The sequence below is a fragment of the Leptidea sinapis genome, chromosome 27, assembly GCF_905404315.1.
Source record: "Leptidea sinapis chromosome 27, ilLepSina1.1, whole genome shotgun sequence".
Lineage (NCBI taxonomy): Eukaryota > Metazoa > Arthropoda > Insecta > Lepidoptera > Pieridae > Leptidea > Leptidea sinapis.
The window spans coordinates 12,198,743-12,225,870 of NC_066291.1; the positions used below are offsets into that span (position 1 = coordinate 12,198,743).

At 32.6% G+C, this 27,128-nt stretch overlaps 1 protein-coding gene and 1 long non-coding RNA gene across 6 annotated transcripts in view; one reads left to right on the top strand and one right to left on the bottom strand.

Moving 5' to 3' along the window:
* The window catches only part of LOC126972722 (protein PALS2), a 34,061-nt gene extending 8,532 nt beyond the window's left edge, over positions 1–25,529 (bottom strand). The window contains exons 1-8 of one of the 5 annotated variants that reach the window (XM_050819634.1): positions 25,350–25,529; positions 10,882–10,973; positions 5,508–5,657; positions 5,161–5,349; positions 4,547–4,777; positions 3,891–3,989; positions 3,474–3,632; positions 410–620 (exon numbers count right to left, since the gene is read on the bottom strand). In XM_050819634.1, the coding sequence (XP_050675591.1) occupies positions 410–620; positions 3,474–3,632; positions 3,891–3,989; positions 4,547–4,777; positions 5,161–5,349; positions 5,508–5,657; positions 10,882–10,973; positions 25,350–25,437 (1,219 nt within the window). In that variant the 5' untranslated portion in view covers positions 25,438–25,529. The other 4 variants (XM_050819633.1, XM_050819637.1, XM_050819635.1 and 1 more) reach the window with 4 other exon arrangements.
* On the top strand, positions 19,989–21,807 carry LOC126972729 (uncharacterized). Its single transcript, XR_007731194.1, has 2 exons — positions 19,989–20,198; positions 21,571–21,807. It is a non-coding gene; the product is annotated as an uncharacterized LOC126972729 (long non-coding RNA).
* Positions 25,530–27,128: the final 1,599 nt, after the last annotated feature.

Sequence of the window (27,128 nt, forward strand, 5' to 3'; positions counted from 1 at the left end):
ACGATTATTGTCATTTTTGGGTCGGTGTCATCCAAGATAGGTTTGTAACTACATACATTGTTATAGGTGAGATGTGCTTGAGTTGTGAGGAGGCGAGAGGCGGAAGGACACCGATTCCAAAAATGACAATAATCGTAACTAGAATTAGATTAATTAATTAGAATGTGTAAAAATACGCAATTATTTTTATACTTTTAAGTGCATATTATATCTATTGTTTTGAAGTAGGTTATTAGTTGTTAATAAATTTTTGTCACACTCTGTTGTTTCCAACAGATGTTGGACATCAAGAAGTGCCGCCGAGCAAAATTCCTATCTTTCAATGAGACTGAAAGAGAATTTGGGTTGATTTTGCTTGGAATATACAATAACGTAGTAGAGTTAATAGAAGCATGGAGGTTTTACTGACGTGGCAGGACTGCTGTGAACCTGTCGGGGTGCTCCTGTATCATCCTGTTCTTGAGCGTCCGTCTCCCGACTCCCCTCGTGCCCACTAGCGCCAGCACACGTCTCAAGAAGGGCGGCGTCCGGGCCACCTCCTCGTACAGAGCTAGCTCAGCTCCTTCCAACTGCACACTCGAACGAGACTCGTATACAAACTTCTTTTTCTTTCTTGATATCTGAAATAAATTGTCATTGACCTTTGTCCTATAATAACAATTAAAATATTTATTTCCTTTAAATCCTTTTTGCAGGTATACTTCTTTTGGCGCGTTACTTCAGAGTGAAATTTAACGATGCAGATAAATAATTAATTTAATAATATTCAAATAAACATTATTTAACTCAATTATGTGGTATAATAACATTTTCCTTGGTTGTATATTTTAATACCTACCTTCTATATTATAATATTGTTCTTTCTAAGGCTTATAGGGTGAATAGAAAGGAGTTATCATGCATCATCGGCGAATGAGTTACAAAAAATGATGGTGGAGTAGGGCTTCCAATCCCGCGGCCTGTATTATTATTACAATTAGTATTATTATTATTACAATCTCGGCATTTGCGGGACTACGAATTTTCAATCCCGCGGGATCTCGGTATTTGCGGGATCCCGCATATTGAAAATATGCACATTTGAAATGAATTTAACAACTCCACATTTATTTATTTTATTTATTTACTGTTTTTCTCACAAAAAAAAAACAATAACAAATTCTGAATAAAAAGCAAATCAAAACAAAACAAATCGTTGCCAAAAAATACACAAAGAAAAAATTAAAAAATCAACCAAAAAAAAACACATTTTAAACTGATAAATTATTACTTAATTATTAAGTTTGTCAGCTTCTAATCTTAACTGAAACTGTTTGCGAAGGAAACACAACATGTCTAAACTGTCTGCAGCAGAAAATGCCCTTTCTGATTCCACACTTGTGGGCGGTATTCCTTGTAAGGGTTTGTACGTGAATGAAAGATTCATGTATCAATAAACTTCACAAAAATACGAAACAGTTTATAACCTGAGTTATTAAGAATAATATTCCACGCACATTATCCTATTTTGCATCGCATGCACGCTTTTTTTCAGTCCCGCAATTCCCGCGGATCCCGCGCAAGTAATCCCGCATCTCGCGGGATTGGAAGCCCAATGATGGGAGTGCTTGAACGAGAGCTTTGAAAGTGAATGCAAGAAAGATGAAAGTGATGGTATTTGAGAAGGATTAACGGTTGACTGAGTGTAATATTACGATTGAAGATGAATAAAACACGATAAAGAAGTCGTATATTTCGATAGCATGTTTACAAGATACGGAAGATATGAAGGAGGAGAGTGACTGTCGCCACGTTAATGTACGGAAGTGAGGGTTGGGTATAGCAAAAGAAGCATAAAAGCAGAATTAACGCAGTTGAGATGCGATCACTGCGTTATATGTGTGGGATAAGACTGATTGATAGAATTCCGAATGCGGTAATACGAGCGCGTTGTGGTCTGAAAGAAGATGTTGTGACAAAAGAAAGAATGCTGAAATGAGTGAACAAAGAATGACGATATCGAATATATAAGACAAGTGTCTGTGGGTGAGTCAGTCGCGGGATACGTCGTAGAGCATTCGTCGACCAAATTGGGGACGTTTTGAGAAAAGGAAAGATCCGAAGCACCCGCAACCGGGGAGCATGTATAAAATGAGTAATGAATGTAGAGGAAGCGCGTGAGCTTTGTAAGGATAGAAGCAAGTGGCATTCTATTGTCTCTGCCTGCCCCGACGGGAACAAGGCGTGAGTATGTGTGTGTTCTTTGTAACAACGTTAAATAGCATGAAGAACATTTGCTAAGGATTATTGATTTATTACTTCATGCTTGTGAATAGATAAATGTAACTGTTACAACAATCTCAAATAATGAAACTGTTTCTCAAGGAACATTTTTCAACATATAAAACAAATATTAATTATTTGAATTTAATTGAATTTGAATTTATTCCTGGTGACGTGTTTATAAGTTAATATGACATCACCTTCAAAAACGTGTAACCTACAACGCCTGCAGACGTCAATGTGTAGTTGCAAGAGAACATGGGTGGAGGAGAAGCAGCGGTAGACTCTCACGAAGAAAGGACGACTATCCTAAGGGATGGAGGAGATGCAAGATAGAACGCCACCGATGGTGTCTTCTGGAGGAAACCAATGCCCATCATGGACATTCTCATAAAAACTTTTTCTCTTATTTATTTATTTAAGTAACCAGTTCTACCGACAAAAATAAATAATTTAACACCATAGTATAAGTTTATTTTCAAGAAAGATTTGTGTAATCAAAACATAAACAAATTTAAGGACTGTATAATAAGCCTTAACTGGATAGACGTGTATGATGCTCTAAAATTGGACGAATATTTTGATGAATTTTACGATACATTAATCATATTTTATAAATTATGTTTTCCTCTTATTATGTATACAATTAATATTTCAAATTCAAATATTAAATGGTTGTCTTCTATTGATAACAAACTGTTCCCGCCCGCTTCGCTGGGCGAATTTTAAATGGATATAAATTAAATATTATTCATCTTATTACAAATACAATAAAAAAATAAGTAGCCATAAACCATCTAGGATAAATTCCACATTGAATGTTGGTAGTTTTATGTTGATACGAGTAGTGGTTTAGGTGTGAAAGAGCCTCAAACAAAGACCATTTTCATTATGTATAATATATATATATATAGATGTGAGTAATCATAGGCATGTATCCTATCTGATAAAGAACAAATTACTTGGGAAAATGTATCTCAATTTAATGTGACAACAGAACTGGATAGCCTAGATTATGTTTCTTATGTTAATTAAAATGAACTTTATTGTGAGATTTAATTATCTTTAACATTCCTTTTATTATAAAAATTAGTAAAAAAAAACTTTTCTCTACACATTTCCCTGGCCAAAATATTAGATGCAAAAGACAAGAAAATGAAATTATTTTTGAATATTCTAAAATCTTAAAATCAATCATGAAACAAACTCACTCTAGCTCCACATATGCTAATCTTATGAACAAAATCAGCTTCGGGTGGTACATATGCCTTCCTCCTTTCTTCTAGCTCTGGTGATGGTATTAGTCCTACAACATCTGGTTTATCAACATGACTTGCTTGCCACCAATTGGGGTCTTTTCTGTCTGACACCTTTAACATAAAACAAAAACATAGGAAAAATATTACAATCAGACAATATTTATGTTATAAATTATAATAATTTTTATGTTAATTTTGCTTTTCTTATGTTAAGTTTCACAATATTCAAGACATCTTCATCTCTTTAAGATGCCTTGGAGTTGTAGAAGTGAAACACATGTTGAAGTGATTTTGTGAAACTTTTTTATAAATAGAATTACCATAATAAAGTGTATACATAATATGAGCTAGTAAAACTTATGAACATACCTGCATTATATCCCCACGTTTAAATTCTAAGCCAATTTCTTTACATGGAATTAAGGAATCGTCAACAGGACTGTAGTCAAACAATGCCCTGACGTAACACTGTAAAAAAATAGTACAGTTATGAGATACATACAATATACCAATCAGTGAGGGCTCTTTTAACGACATTAAAGTATTATTCAAATATTCTCTAGAAACACAACAGAAATAACAATAAGAATTTAGGGAAAAAATTCGAAAACTCCGTTCTTAGCAAACCTCTACTCGGTGAAAGGAATATTCCTAACAAATTTCAAATCTCTATGCCTAATGGTTCCAGAGATATTGAGATGAGTCAATATACAGGTGGAAATGTATCGATTTTATATATATATATATATATATATTTAATTTTAAGTAATGATGATGAGGTTTTTTTTTATTTTATTATGTACATATATTAGGAAATAAAGAAACCTCAGATTTTATCTAAAATTACACTGATTTTTTCTTTTAGTCTCAAGTGCTAGGTGAGTGATGTGTTATCTAGAACATATGTTTATAAGACATATTAAAAACTATTTCCAAGCACATAACCCAACAGAAAAGAACCCAAAGCAGACTGTGTGGAAAATGATGACATGGGGAGGTTTGTCCGGTAATTGAACCATACTTACACTTAGTTTATTATTTGATTGACCATTTTTATCTTTCAGGTTTGGTCCCACTTTGAGTGTGACCCTGTCATTAGGTTTAGATACGGCTTGCTTCAATTGCTCTTCAGTGTCTACTTGAACACCATCCACTTCAAGCAAGACATCTCCAACATTTAGTAATGCTTGTTTAGCGGCAGCACTGCCTGCCATTATTCGCGCAACTATAAGCTGCCCATGCTCATCTGTTGTCACCTTAAATAAAATATTTTTTGATTTTCAAAACAGGTGATAAGTATGCCACTAATTTTCATTAATGATAAAAATAGGCAATGAAAAATATTAAAGATAAGTTTATATGTTTAGTTTCATAAAAAGAGTTACGAGCAAGTTTAGACTTGCCCCACAAGCTCTTCATAGTTTGATATTAATTACAATATTATAATCAAATAGATTGCTGATCAGAGGACACCACACTTAACATGATGCTGTTCTTCTACTTGTCACCTTGCTGTCTATTTTATTCTTTGCTTTTGCTGTAGATATAGGGGACCCTGAGCATGTATTAAATTAACTATCACACTCACAGCTGTTAGGCATGACAGCTGTAGGTTATTATACAAATTTTAAAGAGTTACCGTTAATCCTAAAGGTTGTCCAGGCACTTTTCTAAGGCCAACCACTTTGACTGTTTCTACAGGCATTTCTCCGTTTTGATCTGCACTCAACTCTTCTGAGTTACTTTCCAATAACTTAACCTTTTCATCTACACCAGAGCCTCTCTCCAGCCAAATGTTACCAATTTGATCATGTGCATCAATAACTGCCTATAAGATAACATTTATTTAAATTACAAAGATCATTTGAATATAATTTGCTAGATGTAAGTTTTCAAATAGTTGAAAACCGAATATGGCATTTAAATATAATTATGAATGGATTTGCATATTATGTTTTTAACAAACCTTATTGAATAGGTACTTACTCTGAAATGTACTCGTGATAAGAGTATAGCAAGTTCTGCTTGTTCGATGGTTCGAATATTGTTTCCTCGATATTCACTCAGTGATCGTATGATACTTAAGTTATCCAAGGAAACTGGCTTGACAATCAAATCCTCTTCCGAATCAGCCGACTGAACATAATTTTACAAATAATTACAAAAGCGGGAATAAATTTAACAAAACAAGATTAGGCGTGGCACTTGGGGATTAGGGAACTCATTCTTAAAGAAAACATCACGTACTTATTTAATTATGTTGTTTAAGATAGCGAAAAAATCAATGTTTTCTTTTTAGATGACGATTTATGGCGTTGATTAGTAAAATATTCATCGTTAAACAATAAATAAAGAACACACCCTAGTACTTAGTAGCAACTTTCCAGTTTAAAACGGTTGCTGCGTTTCCTTTATTCCATTAACAAGATGTTAAATCAAAAATACTGAATTTTAATGCGTTGAAAATGTATTCGTATTCAATTGAAATAGAGTTTAATTTAAAACTTGTTGTGATTGGCTCTTACTGTTACTTTTCTAGTGCAAAACAAACGCATTATTGCCAGATTTACAACTTTACAAGTACAACGTAAACGTCAATGTCAATGTGATGTCAATGCCATTTAACCTTTAGTCAATTAAGTCAATTTATTTAATGAGGTAATATTGTATTTAAATAAATAGATACAAAAAAATACATAAAAACTATTAGTTACCGACAAAATACGTTATTTACAATTTAATACTATATCTATACATATACTTATACTATATAAAATAGGATCAACAGAATTCAGGAGGGTTTATAAACATCTAGGGAAAGGGACACAGATGGTTATCAAACGTATCTTAAAAGGACGTTCGATCATATTTAGGGCAGGATAAAAATAAGTGATCCAGATCCCCAAAGTCATGCCCGCATTCACATTGTGGACTATCTATAATATCAAACCTTGCAAGATGGACCGGACAAGTGGTGTGTCCAAGGCGAATTCTTATCAGTATGATGGTAATGATTATATCAAGTTTAATGACAGAGTACCATGTCTTATTAGGACTTATTTGTTGAATTTCGAAATCATTTTTGGCTTTAAATTGGCAACTTTCGGCCAAGATATTACTCTAAGAGTCCATGAGATACAAATCAAGAAGAACAGCTAAATGCTGAGAATATATCTTAAAGGGGAATTAATTTGTCACCACACACAACAGCTTCACTTGCAAGTAAGTAGGGTATTTCGTTGCTTATTATGCCACAGTGGCTAGGTAACCAGACAAAAGTATACTATACATTATTGATATTACTAACGGAGACCTGGATAAAATCGGAAACTGACGCAAACATATTGCAAATCCAGAATTACTCACATCTTTATAACTATAGGACTGATTGCATTGGTGGAGGAGTGTCAATATACATACACAATGATTTATCTTACAGACTTACGGAAGAAAAGTATGTCGATGGAAATAATTTTTTATGGATTTATTTAGAAAAAATTTTTTTTTGTTTTGTTGTTGTTTTTTTATGTTTTTTCAAAATTAGGGATCCGTAATAAAATTGCTATTTTGTGACACAAGGTGTAAAATCGAAAGCCTATTTTTGCGTGCGCTGCAAAAACTATTGACAATAGAACAAAATGATGTACATCATTTCGTTCACTATGTAATAATAATAGGCTATAATATAGGCAATATTTTATTACTTATAAAACTATCGCGTGAATTATACTTTATATGGCAAAACAACGTTTGCCGGGTCAGCTAGTACTTAATAAAATACATAGCCAATATTGTACTAGAGAAACAACAGCAACTTAATCAATCCTGGACCATGTCTGTAAAAATACTAACAATGATTTTCATATAGCCATAATAGATTCACCTTTATCTGATCATAAACAAATTTATTGTGAATTTCAAAATTTCAAAAAGGAACCCAAAAAGAAAATAAAATATGAAGCAATAAATTATGATAGCCTCTACAAGGATATGGCTGAAAATAATCTTCAGATGATAGATTACGACTACAATCAATTAGACTGTTTCATTAAGAGAAATATAGAGAATCATAAAACTATTAAGTTCAAAGTACAAAATTTACCTCAAGACGACTGGATAAATAACCAAATATTGGATGAAATTAGAAATCGTAATATTTTGTGGAAAAAATTAAAACAAGATACTAATAATATGGAACTAAGGAATGAATTTAATAATATAAGAAATAAAATTGGAAGTACTATTAGGGACACTAAAGATAAATATTCTTACACAACTTTTGTTAAGTGCTTTAACGAACCGAAAAGAATGTGGGATCTAAGTCACACTTTTGCAGGCAATAAAACTAATACTGGTATTGCTCCCCCTAAACTTATAGTAAAAGATAAAACCATTAACGATGGTACGGAAATATGTGACAACTTTAATTACTATTTTTCTTCAGTAGGTAAAATTTTAGCGGATGACATACCACAAAAATATCATAATAATACTACATATAATGCTCACACATACTTAAACTCACCCACGCAGGTTAAAGCCCTCGCAGAATTCGAAATATGTACAAAAGATGAAATACAAATAATCATTAAAAACCTAAATACAAATGCAAGTTCAGGGATCGATGGTATTACGGTCAAAGCAATTAAGTGTATTAATAATATAATAAGTGAAAATCTAAGTTTATGTATCAACAAATGTATGAAAGATGGTAAATTTCCAAATAGCCTTAAATTAGCTAAAGTTAGCCCTATTCACAAAGCTGGCTCTAAATATGACCCCTGGAACTATCGTCCCATATCGGTTTTGCCCGTAGTATCAAAAATATTTGAGAGGATTTTATATAAACGCCTAAATAATTATCTAACAGAAATAAATTTTCTTTTTAAAGGCCAGTATGGCTTTCGTGCCAAATCAAATACTCTTTCGGCAGCAATTGATCTTATTACCAAAATAAAAGCTACTATTGACCAGAAAAAGATAGCTGTAGGTATATTTATTGATTTAAAAAAGGCTTTTGACACTGTTTCATACAGTATCTTGCTAAATAAGTTAAAAAGTATCGGTATATCTGGATTAGCTTTTAAAATTCTTGAGTGTTACCTAACAAATAGACAACAAATAGTAAAAATTGAAATTTTTTAAAGCAAACCATGTGACATTGTTTGTGGTATACCTCAAGGGTCCATCCTAGGCCCTTTATTATTTTTAATCTACATAAATGATATTGGAAACCTGGGATTGACCGGATCTCCAAAATAAAATAAGCTGCTGACACATGCTTATTTTATTTTGCAGATTCAATCCATGAAATCATGTCTAACGCACAAGCGGATTTAGATACACTAAATGAATGGCTACAGTACAATTTACTGACTATAAATGTTGCTAAAACCTCTTATATGCTTTTTACTGCAAAAAACAAAAAAGTTCCAAAATGTGTTCCCTTAATTATAAATAACCAAGAATTGAAACAGTCAGAAGCAGAAAAATATCTTGGTCTTGTACTGGATTCTAAATTAACATGGCGAGCTCATTTAGATTATCTACAGTCAAAAATTACATCATTGACTGGAGCTTTGCGTAAATCTGCAGGATAAACAATCCACATAAAGTTCGTAATATAATTTATAACTCATTCGCCAAACCTTTGCTTACTTAAATACTTAATAGAGATTTGGGGATGTGCATATAAAACTAATTTAAAAGAACTTCAAATATCTCAAAACAAACTATTAAAAGTTTTGTTCCAACTCGATTATCAGTTCCCGACAAGAGAACTTTATAAGAAAACTGATCAACTATCAATAAGTCAGTTATATAAATACAAAGTATGCATACTAGTTAGGAAAATACTCTTAAATTCCGTACATACCCAAATCACTTTTAAGACAAAATCACATAAACATGCTACCCGAAACAAACATAAACTACAACTAACTAAAGCTAGGACAAATTATGGTACGAAAACTATACAGTTTGAGGGAGCCCTACTATATAATGACTTGCCGAAAGATATATTTGAGGAAAAATCTTTTCCTAAATTTAAAGCTAAATTAAAAAAGCACTGTCAATCACAATAGATAGATTGTTACCTTAGAACGTAGCGTGTTTTTAATTTATTATTGTTTAACTTTAAAGTCACCTTAACTATAAACTATAAAATTTATGTTTTCTTTTATATTTATATAGAATCATTGTTCTCATGTAAGTGAACTTTTGTTCTTTTTGAGAAATAAACTCTTTAAACCTAAACCTAAGTGACTGAAAGACCTTTTCTTGAACAATCGTAAAGCCTGTAAAGCACTTTTTGAATCACTTAAAAAAATACAGTTATTTAGTTTACAACGTAAAACATATTCTAATGCTTTGGCAATGCCAAGACATTGAGCGGTAAAAACTGACGTTGGACAATATTAAATTGGGCATGATAAACTCCTACTCCTACACAATCTTCTAGCTTGTGTTTTGACGCATCGGTATAAATATGATGCCACTCTGGTCAGTTTTCTTTAACAGCATTAAGATCAGCATTTGCATTTTTCAATATTTGCAATATAATGAACAGTCGGAGAGGTAGTTAAGGCTTCTTAACTACCACTCCGACTGTTTGTTCTTAAAGTTTAGTCATAAAATCTTGTATGCTTTGTTCCTGTAGATGAAGCCACAACTCTCAGGTTGTGGCTTCATCTACAGGATATACTTTACAGTTGATAACCTGCTCAACCCCAATATTTGCATGTTAGGAAATTGACTTGAGATGTCGCTCTTGTGAATCGATACAACTTGTTATGCTTTTAAAGTGATAACCCTCACTTCTGGGATTAATACACAAATAAAATTTGAAAAACAAAATTGTATGAACGATGCGGGACTCAAACCCACGACCTCTGACGTTCCGTGCCTGCTGTAACCAACTGAGCTAACCGTTCGAGTGACGTATCGTCATAAAAACTTCTATGCTTTGTTCAACTCACAGATGAAAAAAAAAAATGAAGCCACACTTCATTTTGTTTTTCAAATTTTATTTGTGTATTAATCCTGGAAGTGAGGTTTATCACTTTAAAAACATAACAAATTGCTAATAAATATAATTAACACTAATATACTATACGTACTAATACTTAATATAAATTCAAAATTCAGCGAAAAAAATACGGCCAATCGATTCGACGTTTCCCGCGCTTTCAGGACTTATTTCATAAAACAAAACTTAATAAAATATAGTTTTATAAAACCCGAGAGTATCAATTAAATAATAAATTCCGTTTCAATTTTTAAACAATCCAAAAAGTGCCGTTTTTTTGGATTGTTTAAAAATTAAAGGTACCTAGATAGATTTTAGTGTCAATTTACAAACCTTATATTTTCGTAAAAAATCAGGACTCTCCACAATACTTCTGAGGAATATAACTTCATGATTTGACAAATCTTCTTCCGCCTTTGTGTCTTCTGTTTCTGAAAGAAGTTCGTTATAATTTTACTATGCAATATTATTAAGAGGAGACGCTAACACCATTATTCCATACAAACGTATTCCCTTTTTTCTCCCTGGATATGCTTCTAGAGCAGTGATTTTTTGTATGATATACTAATCTAGGTATGCTAAAACTATGACGATGTTTGAATCGTAAAAACGCCATTTTTACACAGCCCTATTCAGACGAATACAAAACAATTTTGATAAAAAGAAAAGGTAGAGAACATACCCAGACCCGTTCTTCGTTAAATATATTATCAAAAATTTTTTGGTAGGTTCCATATTTATACAAATATAAAATTTAGTAGGTAAAACCGGTCTGAACTTCATTTGTCCTTATCGCACTGTTGGGGGAAGGTGACGGATGTTGGGTGGCCAGTCCGTAGTGTGACTTATGAGTTATGCTCATAATATAGTAGACTGCATCGCCTACATACTATGGGTGGCTTTTTGATTTAGTACCTAGAATTTATTATTGGATAATTTTATGTAATATACGAATGTGGTGTGAATGTCAGATGTATGTATGTAGTGTTCTATTGATGATTATATGAATTAATACAGAATAAATCAATATAAGGTATCTACAGATAGAGAAGCAAGTATAAATTATACACGCAACATGGTCATAGAGTGGACCGTCGGGCAGAAGACGTCTCGTATATTTGTTCTCTTCCCTCACAGTTATCAAGACATCGTCTTCACATACAATGGGTGTCACCAGATGATCCCTCATTCCATTTCACGTGTTGGGTTAGTGTTGATGGCCTTGTAGATATTGACTATATGTCTTATGTACCGACTATCCAGTACCACTATATGTATTATGTGCCCATTATCCAGTACCACTTTATGTATTATGTACCCATTATCCAGTACCACTATATGTATTATGTACCCATTATCCAGTACCACTATATGTATTATGTACCCATTATCCAGTACCACTATATGTATTATGTACCCATTATCCAGTACCACTATATGTATTATGTACCCATTATCCAGTACCACTTTATGTATTATGTGCCCATTATCCAGTACCACTATATGTATTATGTACCCATTATCCAGTACCACTATATGTATTATGTGCCCATTATCCAGTACCACTTTATGTATTATGTGCCCATTATCCAGTACCACTATATGTATTATGTGCCCATTATCCAGTACCACTTTATGTATTATGTGCCCATTATCCAGTACCACTATGTATTATGTGCCCATTATCCAGTACCACTTTATGTATTATGTACCCATTATCCAGTACCACTATATGTATTATGTACCCATTATCCAGTACCACTTTATGTATTATGTACCCACTATCCAGTACCACTATATGTATTATGTACCCATTATCCAGTACCACTTTATGTATTATGTGCCCATTATCCAGTACCACTTTATGTATTATGTACCCATTATCCAGTACCACTATATGTATTATGTACTCATTATCCAGTACCACTATATGTATTATGTACCCATTATCCAGTACCACTATATGTATTATGTACCCATTATCCAGTACCACTATATGTATTATGTACCCATTATCCAGTACCACTATATGTATTATGTACCCATTATCCAGTACCACTTTATGTATTATGTGCCCATTATCCAGTACCACTATATGTATTATGTACCCATTATCCAGTACCACTATATGTATTATGTGCCCATTATCCAGTACCACTTTATGTATTATGTGCCCACTATCCAGTACCACTATATGTATTATGTGCCCATTATCCAGTACCACTATATGTATTATGTACCCATTATCCAGTACCACTATATGTATTATGTGCCCATTATCCAGTACCACTTTATGTATTATGTGCCCATTATCCAGTACCACTATATGTATTATGTACCCATTATCCAGTACCACTATATGTATTATGTACCCATTATCCAGTACCACTTTATGTATTATGTACCCACTATCCAGTACCACTATATGTATTATGTACCCATTATCCAGTACCACTATATGTATTATGTACCCATTATCCAGTACCACTATATGTATTATGTACCCATTATCCAGTACCACTTTATGTATTATGTGCCCATTATCCAGTACCACTATATGTATTATGTACCCATTATCCAGTACCACTATATGTATTATGTGCCCATTATCCAGTACCACTTTGTGTATTATGTGCCCATTATCCAGTACCACTATATGTATTATGTGCCCATTATCCAGTACCACTTTATGTATTATGTGCCCATTATCCAGTACCACTTTATGTATTATGTGCCCATTATCCAGTACCACTATATGTATTACGTGCCCATTATCCAGTACCACTTTATGTATTATGTGCCCATTATCCAGTACCACTTTATGTATTATGTACCCATTATCCAGTACCACTATATGTATTATGTACCTATTATCCAGTACCACTTTATGTATTATGTACCCACTATCCAGTACCACTATATGTATTATGTACCCATTATCCAGTACCACTTTATGTATTATGTGCCCATTATCCAGTACCACTTTATGTATTATGTACCCATTATCCAGTACCACTATATGTATTATGTACTCATTATCCAGTACCACTATATGTATTATGTACCCATTATCCAGTACCACTATATGTATTATGTACCCATTATCCAGTACCACTATATGTATTATGTACCCATTATCCAGTACCACTATATGTATTATGTACCCATTATCCAGTACCACTTTATGTATTATGTGCCCATTATCCAGTACCACTATATGTATTATGTACCCATTATCCAGTACCACTATATGTATTATGTGCCCATTATCCAGTACCACTTTATGTATTATGTGCCCATTATCCAGTACCACTATATGTATTATGTGCCCATTATCCAGTACCACTATATGTATTATGTACCCATTATCCAGTACCACTATATGTATTATGTGCCCATTATCCAGTACCACTTTATGTATTATGTGCCCATTATCCAGTACCACTATATGTATTATGTACCCATTATCCAGTACCACTATATGTATTATGTACCCATTATCCAGTACCACTTTATGTATTATGTACCCACTATCCAGTACCACTATATGTATTATGTACCCATTATCCAGTACCACTTTATGTATTATGTGCCCATTATCCAGTACCACTTTATGTATTATATACCCATTATCCAGTACCACTATATGTATTATGTACTCATTATCCAGTACCACTTTATGTATTATGTACCCATTATCCAGTACCACTATATGTATTATGTACCCATTATCCAGTACCACTTTATGTATTATGTACCCACTATCCAGTACCAAAACATTTTTCTTACTTTTATAAGAGACGAGACGAGCAGGAAGTTCAGCCAATGACGTTCTATACATATGGATATATCATTCGCAGTCTGATAACGGAACGGCAAAAGTGTGCTTAAAGACAATGTAAGCACACTTTTCTCCTCAGTCGTGTGTCAACTGTGTGTCAATAAACAGGCCTAAGTGTCCTATAAAAAGTGCTTAAATAATACATTAACGATTCAATAAAAAGATAGTGTGACTTATCGTCGGTAAGGTTATTTTATTTATATAAGATTGATATGCAAAAAGCAGAAGTATTTTAATAAAACGAATATTTTTTCATTAAATATGGTACAATATTATTGACAAGTACCCTAGACAAGACCCGCTTGTCAGAATGGCACATGAAAGGACACAGTCAGAAATGAAAATAATGAACCGATTTTGATAACCGCAAAAGGAGGAGGTTCTCAATTAGTCGGTATGTTTTTTTATGTTTGTTACCTCAGAACTTTCAGCTGATTTTGATCGTTAAATGAGAAAACCATAGAAGTCTTAAATTTTATTTAAGTATGTTTGCAACAAATTTAGGAATAACTCAATATCGCGCTAGCCGATTTCGATAATTCAAAGGTAGTTTGGTGATAGTTTAGTTAGGTTCTAGTTATGGGATCCATAACAAAGTAACGGAAGTCTTCAATTCTTAGAAGGAAACTGACGATACCAGGCCAAATATTTTTAATGTTATCCGGATATTTGGTCACCTACCATAACGTCGTTATGGTCAAGTAATTGTCTTAGTCGACTATAATGATGATCAAGGAACTCCTTAAGGACTTACTGTAAGGGTGCGATCTGTGGCAGAATTTCTTGTCTGTAATAAAATTACAATGTGCTTACGTGCATTGCTGCATTGCAAAATTTTGGTAGATCAACACTTTTAATTTATTAATTAACAAAAAATAACACCCGACTTCAATAACACTATTCCAAAACAATAGATATAATATGCACTAAAAAGTATATAAATAGTTACGTATTTTTATACAATATAATGAATAAATCTAATTCTAGTTACGATTATTGTTATTTTTGGAGTCAGTTATTCTTTTTTTAACATTTTTTTTAAAGGCCTAGTTAACAATGATTAGCAATATTGCATTTTGTGTAATGTGAACGGCTTACAATTACATACTAGTGCTTTTTGTTTTTAACCACATTCAAAATTTCACAAAAGCTGTCATACAAGATACACTGCATATACCAAAAAGATACCATGGAAAAGATATCTATGTCTAATAGACAAATTTAGTTTCTCTCATTAAAGGTAACCTTAACTTATTAAATCCAAATCCCTTTAGAACGTAAAGAAGCAACCATTATAAACACAAGCCAATAAATAAACATACAAACTTTCCCCTTTATGATGTAAGTGTAAGTTATGATTAAAAACGTACAAAACCTGCGACTGAAAAGATCTTGATCGGAAAATAGGGACAGACTGACGAACGTAAAATTTATAGCAACCCTCTTTTGCGTCTGGGTTTAAAAAAAATACCTAACTGCTACTCCACTGATGTCACTGTCCAAATCGGGTTCTAATTTCAAAATACGCAGCTGAGCCTGAAATAGTGTTTACATTGCTGCTTATTGATTGAGAAAAAAGTGGATTAAATGCAGAAATGTGTAGACATAGCAGTCGAAGGTTATTATTGTATCATTTGTGGCATGTGCCATATTTCGGCTTTAATTTTGTATGAGGTGCATTGTCTATATGTATAGAACGTCATTGCGTTATAGCTATAGCAACTGATGATAATTGATACGCCCTGCCCATTGAAATGCAGTGCCGCTCAGGATTCTTGATAACCAAAAAAATCTGAGCGGCACTACAATTGCGGTTGTCACCTTGAGACATAAGACACTAAGTCTCATTTGCCCACGCAATAATATTTACATATTACTGCTTCACGGCATAATACATGGATAATTCAGAAATACGTTTTTGTTTTATTTCTTAATGCTGTAATTGGTTTAGTTTTTAAATTTATTGAGCGTTGGGCACTTTTTGGGAAAAGTGAAAGTGAGTGAAATCTCATGAGTTCGCGTCACCGAAATGCTTATATAGCAGTATATCTGTAGCTATATAGCTGATGTATTGTGAAATTAAATGGATTTAGTGAAAAGTTCAATGTGTATATATATATATATATATCTCTCGGAGATTTATTTGGATTTAAAATCGGGCGTCACCGTGTTGGTATCCGCCATGTTGTTTTAAGTCGATCAGTGCGCACAACCGGCGCGGGCGCTAGCTTGAAGACGACAGCGACTTCTCAATGAGCACTCTACTGATGGACAATAATAACTAACTTCAATCACGTCACCGACAGTGACGTACACAGTGACAACTTCAAACACACTTTGAAAGATGACGTTCGCCATCAGTTCAGCCCAATACTCAGAGTAGAATATAATAATAAAAAAAATAAAAGATAATATAATAATCTATAAAAATCTTATATAATCATACAGGCCATATTACTTTTATATGCTAATTCTCCGACACATATATATATATACTGTGCATTGCTGAAATGGTGTTTTTGTTTGATTAATATATTCTTGAAAGTGAGAATTAAAAATAAATTAAACCTAATAATTTAATTTGTTTAAACGATTGAAATTTAAATTAATAAGTTTAAACATTAAATTATTAGTGTCATTTTATTCAGTAAACATGAAATTTGAAATTTCAATACTAAAAGTTGTAAGTTTTCGCTTCTATGAGCAGTCTCTACAACTGATTTTTTTTTTATTAACAACAGAACAACGTCTGTCTTATGATCTAGTATGCAGATATAATATATACGGTTAATTCTGTAAATCTCATCAATACTTATATAACCTCTACATCTTCCAGAAATAACGACGGCTAAAATGAGTTATAAATAAAACAAAGTCCAGAAATAAATGAATGCATCGATCTGTCTGAAGCCCAGCCCCAGACTGACTTGTTAATGTTTCTCCTTCTCCGTCTACATGTTATAGCTCATGTATTACAATTAGTAGGTCATTGCAGTGATTACGTAAAGTGGTTATTGTATGTACACAATATATTGAGCGAATTTAAGTGTAATTTAATTGTTTCGTTTAGTTCGATCAAACAAATGGATGCAACAATTGATAAGTTTGTTATTTACTCTTGATGATAATCTTTGTCAATGGGATGACGACTAATTGTCTGTTTTGTTTAAGAGCATGGAAGCATAATTAATGCTTACATTTAATTCTCGGAATTTTTCTATAGGTAATCCAAAACAATAAGGGACGAGACGAGCAGGACGTTCAGCTAATGGTAATTGATACGTCGTTGTGGTACCCATAAAAAATAGCCGGCATCCTGTGCAAAGGAGCCTCCCACTGATTTTAGGTATTTCACAGATTAAAAAATTCTAAATCATTATTATTTGATATTATAGTAATCTTTATGGGATGATTGGTCTTTTAGGTCTATGTTTGTATCGCCGATAAGTAATATATTATTTGTTTTAGAGTATGACTCTAAGTGAGATGTACCTGCTAAGTTCATTTACAAAAAGGTTTTTATTTTTACACGGAGGTTTGTAGATTGCACATATAACTTTACATCGTAACGTTTACATCGGTGGGTAACTTTATTATACCTGTTAAGTTTTCAAACATAAAAGTTTTGTGAGGTGTTAGTGTAAACTTCAGGTAATTCTTTACATAAATAATTATACCGCCTCCCCGTTTTTTATCTCGTAATTGGGCATACATATTATAACCCGTTAAATTATATAAATTCACAATACTTTCTGAAATGCCAACTTCGGATAAAACTATCAAATCTATAGGATAATTACAAGTGCTAATCACTTGTTGGAGTTTGGTGAAATTCTTTATTATAGAACGTATATTAAAATGTATACAAGTAAACAATGCATGACTTTTAGGTGGTAGTTGTAGAAAGTAATTATTTATATTATAACAATCTAAGATTTCTTTTATTTTTATTGCCATTACAGTATTATTTATTTACTAAGTAATTTAAATTCTACTAAGAAATAATAACAGTAAGATATTATAATGTATAGGTACCTGTTCAGAATAATACTTTATAATGTGATATTAGAAGGTTACAGCTGTTTTTGTATATGATCTATATCCTTTTCAGTGCGTACATAGTAGATTTTCCTATTTGGGCCTTTTCTTACACAAATCTTGCCTTCCTTACACCAAATAAACTGGGCAATTTTACTTAATTGGGTTTTGGTATTGTATAACAGCGTTTTTAAATATTTTGTTAGGGCCTCTCTAATATAGACTCAATTTTCTGCTGCTTCTTTTGGTGATTCTGGCAAGAGCCCACCTACCGTGAGACGTTTCTCTTTCCCTGTATCGATCCACTGTCTTTGGGCTGCTTTAGATTTCATTTCTACAAGAAATGTACACGGACGATCTTTAGGGCCGGTAAGCGTTGGGAGGACATAATATCATTCACGTTGGTATTCAATTTCGTTGCAAGCGTTTCTATCACTTTACCTATATCTTTTACAGATGTTTCAGGTAAGCCTGCTATTTCTAAGGTACTTGTTAACGACTTTTGATGAAAACTTTTTGTCTCCTGCTCCAAAACAGTTCTTTACGGATTGCTCAATGGTACATAGCTGATCACTCAGAAACTCAATAGATGTTTCAAGGCTTCCAAATTCCTCTCTGAATGTTTTTTTCAGTTCACGGCTTATGTCCTGGATTAGCTTTTGCGTGTCAAGTTGGGTATTTATTACGTGATCTGTTACCGATTCTGTCTCCTCGCAATCGTCTTCAGGTGTTATGAAAGACGATCTGCTTGCTACGTTCTTCATACAGTCATCGCAGCTCCACTCGATGCTCGTTGAGTTGCGAAGAGTACTAAGCTGTTTATTTGATAGCTTAGCACATGCTGGTTCTGCATGTACCGTTACATTACACCTACTGCATACCAAGCCAGGCAGTTTTTTGGAAATATTTCTCTTACATTTATTACACTTTGTTAAAACCATTGTAGGTAGTTACAATATATTCACTGTTCAAAAACACGACCGTTTGCATCAATGCACTGACGTATAATGTAGGTAAGGAGTCAATTTTTAAAACTCTCCATACGCTTGGTACTAGTAAAATGTTTGTGTACCGGGCTATTAATAGGTACAATGAGACCTCCTCTGTTTGTGGGAGAAATAAAAGATCTGGCCATCCAAGTAGTGTTCGTACGAAAATGGTGGTAAAAGCAGTAAGGGAAAAAATTGGAAGAAATCCTGTCCGAAAGCAAAAGATTTTGTGAAGATAGCACCTAGAAACATGTCTCGTATTTTAAAAGATGACTGACTTGCAGCCTATAAGAGACGTACTGGTCATTTCTTAACTGATATTTTAAAAAAGAATAGGGTGGTAAAATCGTAACAACTACTGAAGCGGTACGCAAAGGGCGGTCACAGAAAAAAAATTGTTAACGGATGAGAATTTTTTTACAATTGACCAACATTTTAACAAATAATATAACCCTCAATTGGTCGACAGTGGTCAATTGGTGGAACGTGGAAACTATCCCACTTCAGTGATAGTTTGGTGGGGTATTAGCTATGAAGGAGTGACTGAGCCATACTTTTGTGAAAATGGTATTAAAACATCGGCACATGTGTATCAAGATACCATTCTTGAGAAGGTAGTAAAGCCAACAACAGCATGTTCAATAAAAAATAATGGTCTTTCCAGCCAGACTCGGCGCCGGGTCATAAAGCTTGGTCTTGGTTGGAAACGAACGTTTCGGACTTCATCAGTGCTGAAGACTGGCCGTCGTCTAGTCCCGATCTTATGATGATTATGATTCATGGTTAGTTTTTAAGAGCACGGCTTGCTATTTTCTTTATTGCTATTTGCTATTTTAAGCGCGATGATAATTTGCAGTCCCTAAAACAATCTGTACGATTGGCAATAAAGAATTTTCCAATGGAAAGAGTGCGTGCTTCTATTGATAACTGGCCTCAACGCAATTATTTTTTTATTTTATTTTATTTTATTCGGGAAACAAACAGTACAACTTAATACAATTAAAAAATAAAACTTAAAATATAAATCACTGACCAATAAAAGTTTCCACAATTAAATAGTACATAGAAAAATGCGAGCAAATTAATTACAATTTAAATTTGTATTGAAATAAAAAGACGTGTGGCACTCGGGGACTGCCGCGGTAAAGCTATTGAATAGAATTTTTTATCAACTTATGCAATTATAATTTATTTTATTTATGCCGAATTTTTTTCTTTGTTTTTTGTTCTTTGATATTAATTGAAGTTATACTTTTTGAGCATGGTGACCGATAAGAAAACAATTTTTTTTCTTTTATTAAATAAATGAGAAGTTAATATTGTTCAAAATATTTTTATTATCTTACAATACATGTAGGTTATTCAGGAATATTTATCATTGAAACTATAGGTTTATGGTAACTGAAATAAGAAACATAAGTTTCAGACTTGATATCTTCTAAATATCTGGAAAATACCGCGTCAATATTTCCCATATTTTATTGTGGATTCTTGTGAATCATTCATTCATTTTCAAATTCAATATTTTCGAAAGAAAAGTTGTCAACCGCTCTGATTTTTTATCAGCGAAGTTGCCAGCCAAAATAAGTGGAAATTTATTACCATTTGTACCAAGTATTTTTGACCCTTCTTCAGTGTACTCCAGTTGCTCGGATTATTTTTTGGATGCACTAAGTGATCCAAAAAAGTGAAAAGAAACTGATAAATTTATTTCTCGTAGTTTTATATTTTAACACAAGATGGCACTCGTTTCCCACGAGTGGACCACAACTGTCGACTGACACATTTTCATATTATTAATATTTCAAAAACAACAATGAAAATAAAAAGTAATAATATTGAGGTTATTTTGATAAAATTAATTAAAAAAAAAAGCAAACGGGAAGCGAGTAAAATTTAACTTGCAAAGATTTGATTACCTGGGACTAGATTGTGATTATTTTATAGCAATTGTACAATATTGTATATTTTTATTGAAAAGAGCGCAAAAAAAAGAATGCTGGGAGAGTTTCTTGCGCCGCTTCTTCTCTCTCAGAGCTCCATTTGTTTCCGAAGCGGTAGTAGTATCTAGTAGTATAAGAAATGACATCAAAAAGAATTCTAAAGGAATCAATTTTGAGAAAATAAATGCCTTTTATGCCTTTTTGATTACAGACAGACCTGGAACTTTTGCACAAAAAGTATCGTGATAACCGCTGTTCCACGGCAACTGTGGTGACAGTGGCGAAATATCTATATACATCTAGTATGGGGTTTGTTAGGATATTTTCGTTACGGAATTTCTGGATTCGGTCTCCACGCTCAAGGCCCGCGATAGAAGCTATGCAATAGCTTAAAAATGAATATTAATTAAATATATTGAATTGAAAATATTAAAATATTTAAAGAAAATTATTGATGGTTTTAGTAATAATAATAATAGCATAGATTTTTAAGTTAATAAAGAGATGCAAAATTATTTAATACTTAAGAGAATAAATTAAAACTAAGACATTTTCTTATTTTGTTCAATCAACTTCTGTAACGACCCTGAAAAGTAATCAATTGAACAGTATTCTTTGTTGTATACAAACATACAAATATACAAACAAGAACGATGAATGAAGGCATTTTGTGCATAGTTAGTGCGTGTAGTATGTAAGTTAAATAAATATTTAATTCGCGAAGATTGTCTTGGACATCGGAAATTAAGGCAATTAAGAAGAAGTGGAGAGTCAATCATATTATGAAGTAATTTTAGCAGAAATGTTTGATCCTTTACCTTACATTACATTGATCGATAGCAAAACACCTAAATTTTAAATGCTTTAAAAATTTAGTTTGAATTTTCTCTATTTCTTGAATATGGACTTTGTAATGAGGATTCCAAATAACCGAGCCGAATTCAAGTATACAACGAACAAATGCATTATATTGAAGATAAATTAAAGGACTGTATTGCAGCCAATGGAGACCACTTCGGATCTGCTTTTTATATTTTAAATCTATATTAATATTATAAAGCTGCAGTGTTTGTTTGTTTGTTTGAACGCGCTAATCTCTGGTACTACTGGTCCGATTTGAATGATTCTTTCAGTGTTGGGTAGTCCATTTATCGAGGAAGGCTATAGGCTTTTTTTCAAAATTAGGGATCCGTAATAAAATTGCTATTTTGTAACACAAGGTGTAAAATCGAAAACCTATTTTTGCGTGCGCTGCAAAAACTATTGACAATAGAACAAAATGATGTACAATATATATATATATATATATATATATATATATATAGGCAATATTTTATTACTTACAAAACTATCGCGTGAATTATACTTTATATGGCAAAACAACGTTTGCCGGGTGAGCTAGTTGTTTTATATTTATGTATTAAACTAATACACTGTAAAAGTAATCAATGTTATTTGCAATAGAACATTTTATAATATTAAATATATTACAATAGAACATTTTATAGTATTAAATATATTACAATAGAACATTTTATAGTATTAAATATATTACAATAGAACATTTTATAGTATTAAATATATTACAATAGAACATTTTATAGTATTAAATATATTACAATAGAACATTTTATAGTATTAAATATATTACAATAGAACATTTTATAGTATTAAATATATTACAATAGAACATTTTATAGTATTAAATATATTACAATAGAACATTTTATAGTATTAAATATATTACAATAGAACATTTTATAGTATTAAATATATTACAATAGAACATTTTATAGTATTAAATATATTACAATAGAACACTGTGTCTGCTTTTTATTAATAAATATAGATCGTTCTAATATAGTAGAGACGGTATAAATCCCTAAAGATTACTATCTTTTACTTCACTCATGGATATACTCTTGTTGATGTCCATAAATAAGTGTCAAATATCATGGAAATGAAAATCAAATATTTTAATATTTTTTTATAAAAATTTACTTAAATACTCATGTAGCGTGCAACTAACAAAAAACTTCATTGAATTCTTTCTATTCTCGAGATGTCATCAAAATGTCAATCCATACAAAATGTATCAGAAAATAATTTTTTTATAATAATATTTTTTCGTGCTTTTTTAGATATTTTATTACTTATTATCCTATTCCGGACTAAGAGAAATCCAAAAAATCTAACAACAGAAAAATTAGTCTAGCTGTTCTTGAGTTATAAACGGTGTAACCAACACGACTTTGTTATATATATAGATATGAAGTATTTTATTTGATTAGGGGCCCAATCCATAATTTACATCCCACTTTAAGGGGGGAAAGGGTTAAGCATCGTGTGTGCTGTGACGTCGTGTGATAAGGGACATAGGGGATGAGGACCGTTATGAAGTCACGTGCTACAGTATAAAATATTAAAAATTATATATAAAATAATATTTAATGAAACATTACTAATTTGGATCCTTTTTGATAAGGCTTATGTAGGTTTAAGACGTCGGTGAGTGCCACTTTGCTGTCCGATCTACAAATTACTTTTAAATCTAAAAATTTAAAAGTAGCTGCATTCATTAATTTACTTAAAAAAAACGTCGACGTCACAGCAGGGAAGAGGAGTTTCACAAATGTGATCACGTGTGACCACTTGGGTGTGGGTGCACGTGGGTTACTAATTAAGATCCATAACATTTTTGTGGCGTAATTTATGGACAGCCTTTTACAGGTGACACAAAATTAAAATATATAAAAAGATGTATATAATATACGAGCTACGTGTGTAAATTGAAAATAAACATAAGTTAAGATACGTATGGTAATGGATATGAAGAATTTTAATATGAGAAGCGAAACAATAGCATTAAAATAAAATTTGTTTTTATTGATTTATTTTTATTTACAATATATAGTATAAATTAAAAAAAATACAGATTGTTGGTAATGTCTAAGCTCAATCGAATAGTGTATATTATATAATTTACCTCTTTGTTACATCGTATCTTTGATAGATCGCGCTTAATTCTTTCTTAATTGAGAGATCATAATACAGACCTAATTTTTTTTCACTCGAAAAACTTTGTTTTTTTTTTTTGGTAAAATGTCGCATTTCCTTTTCTGTATTTTGTAAGATCGGTTGAGTAGTATGGGCATGAAACCATTACAAAAATTAAACCAACTCACAGTCGCATTTAAAATATATGAAATTAAGAAATAAATCAAATCATGAAATAGGGGTGGCATTGGGCCATAGATACGATAATATGTTACGTTAAACTATGTACACGACAGGATCAAAAATACAAAATGTTATTTTTGACCCCATAATAGGTGTAAAAAGGAAGAGGAAATATATTAGATGACTACTAAACAAAGATTGCCAAATATCTGGAAGTGTTTCAGGTAATATATTTTTAGGTAAAACTCCTCGAAAAAGTATGTTATTCTGGTCACTGCTGGTGACAAAATGCAGATCTGATTCACAGGTCGTTCCACTTTCCGTATTTTAGTATTGGAGTAAACATCCGTGTTCATTTTATAATACTTAGTATAAAATATTATTTTATTATCAGCATAAAAACTAAGGGTCTCCCATTGCTGCTAATGGAAATAAATTATATTATATTTATATTTGACACATTGTTTAGCGGACTTGAATATAGATAATAATTTTATTTTAAATAGATAACTATGTAGGGTGTGATTACCAGTACTATGTACAATATTTGCGTAGTACAATAAATTACATACAACACGATACAATGCACCAAACACCCGGGACTTGATGAGGGACAAAATACACAGCACTTACATAAAATAATATGGAATATGTATCACAATATTATTACGTATGTTTGAAACAATTCGTAGATTTTAATATTTGCAAAAATATATAGCTTATTAGTTGCATGTAGAAGATAAAGTCAGTGTAGACCGGGATCAATCGTGATACGTTGAGGTTAGTCGGTGGCTGGTACGCATTACTCACCGCTCCTGTCGTCGGGTGGTTTATTTGCCGTGAAGTCCCTGAACCCTCGCCAGTTCACCGTGTACCGACCACTTCGTCTCACCATCATTGGTACCAAGTAGCAGCAGCAAATAGATCGCGAGCGGACGTGCGTGTTGCACGTACACACGTCACTGGAGCGCCGTCAGCTGTACCGTGTTGGAGAGCTCACAGTTCACACGTCTGACGTCACCACGAGCGACCCGCGCATGCGCAACGTAGCACAACTAGTGATGTCTATGTGTTGCGATGTTGTGGGTACAAGCTTGTTACAAATATCATTTAATATTATATTATGTTACAAATGTAAAATTGGCACGTGTGTAATGCACGGCGCTTCGGCCCTGCAATCAAATACGGATAGTGCCCTCGTTGCACTCTGTCGACTGATTGGGAAGCTTCCTTAGAGCTTTGAGAATAAATACGGTCATTTTTTTTTGTTAAAATGTTGCTCAATTGTAAGAAATTCTCATCCGTAAGCAAAATTTTTCTGTGACCTCCCTTTGCGTACGTCTCTTTTAAGCTGCAAGTCCAAAATCAACTTTAAAAATACGTGACATGGTTCTTGGTGCTATCTTCATCTCCCGAGATAAAATCCTTTGCTTTCGGACAGTATTTTTTTCGAATTCTTTCCCTTACTGCTTTGACCACCTTTTTAACCGAATTCAAGAAAGGAGGAGGTTCTCAATTCGTCGGTATGTTTTTTATGTTTGTTACCTCAAAAATTTTTACTTTATTTGGAAGCTGGTGCTTCCCGTGTGGTTCCATTGTAATTTGGTCCAGATCTGACAATGGCATCCGTGAAAAAACCATAAAAGTCTTAAATTTGCTATATACGTATAGCAAAGTGGATGAAAAATTTACGAATAACTCAATATCGCGACCATACTGATTTAGATGATTATTTTTTTATTGGAAAGGATATATTTCAAAGATAGTTTGGTTAGGTTCTGATTAAGGAATCCATGTCAGAGTAACGGAACTCTTCAATTCTCAGGAGCAAATTAAAGATACTCGGCCGAATCTTTTTTATGCCATCCGGATATTTAGGTCATCTACCATAACATAGTTAGGGTCAAGTAATTGTCGTAGTCGAATATGATGATCAATCAATCAATCATCTCCTTAACGACTTACAGTAAGGGTGCAATCTGTGGCAGAATTTCTGTTTGTAATCAAATTGCAAGGCGCTTACGTTCATTGCTGCATTGAAAAATTTAGTATATCTACACATGTTTAGACAAATTGCTAGTTAGTGTACTTGTACTTCAAATCAAATCAAAATAAAAAAAAAAAATATTTTAACAAAAAACAACAGACTTCAGAAACACTATTCCAAAATAATAGATATAATATGCACTAAAAAGTATAAAAATAATTGCGTATTTTTATACAATCTAATTCTAGTTACGATTATTGTAATTTTTGGAGTCGGTGTCATCTATGATAGGTTTATAACATACATACTTAGGTGAGATGTGCTTGTGTCGTGAGGAGGCGAGAGGTGAGAGCGGGTCGCGGCGAAAGGACACCGATTATGTGCATATTATATCTATTGTTTTGGAATAGTGTTTTTGAAGTCGGTTGTTTTTTTGTTAAAATATTTTTTTTGGAAGGAATACTATGTGAACGGCCAGATCTTTTTCTGTCACCAACAGGTCTCATTGTAACCCGGTATACAAATATTTTACTAATACCAAGCGTATGAAGAGTTTTAAAAATTACATTTGGCTCCATACCTCCTTTGTGTAATGTAATCAC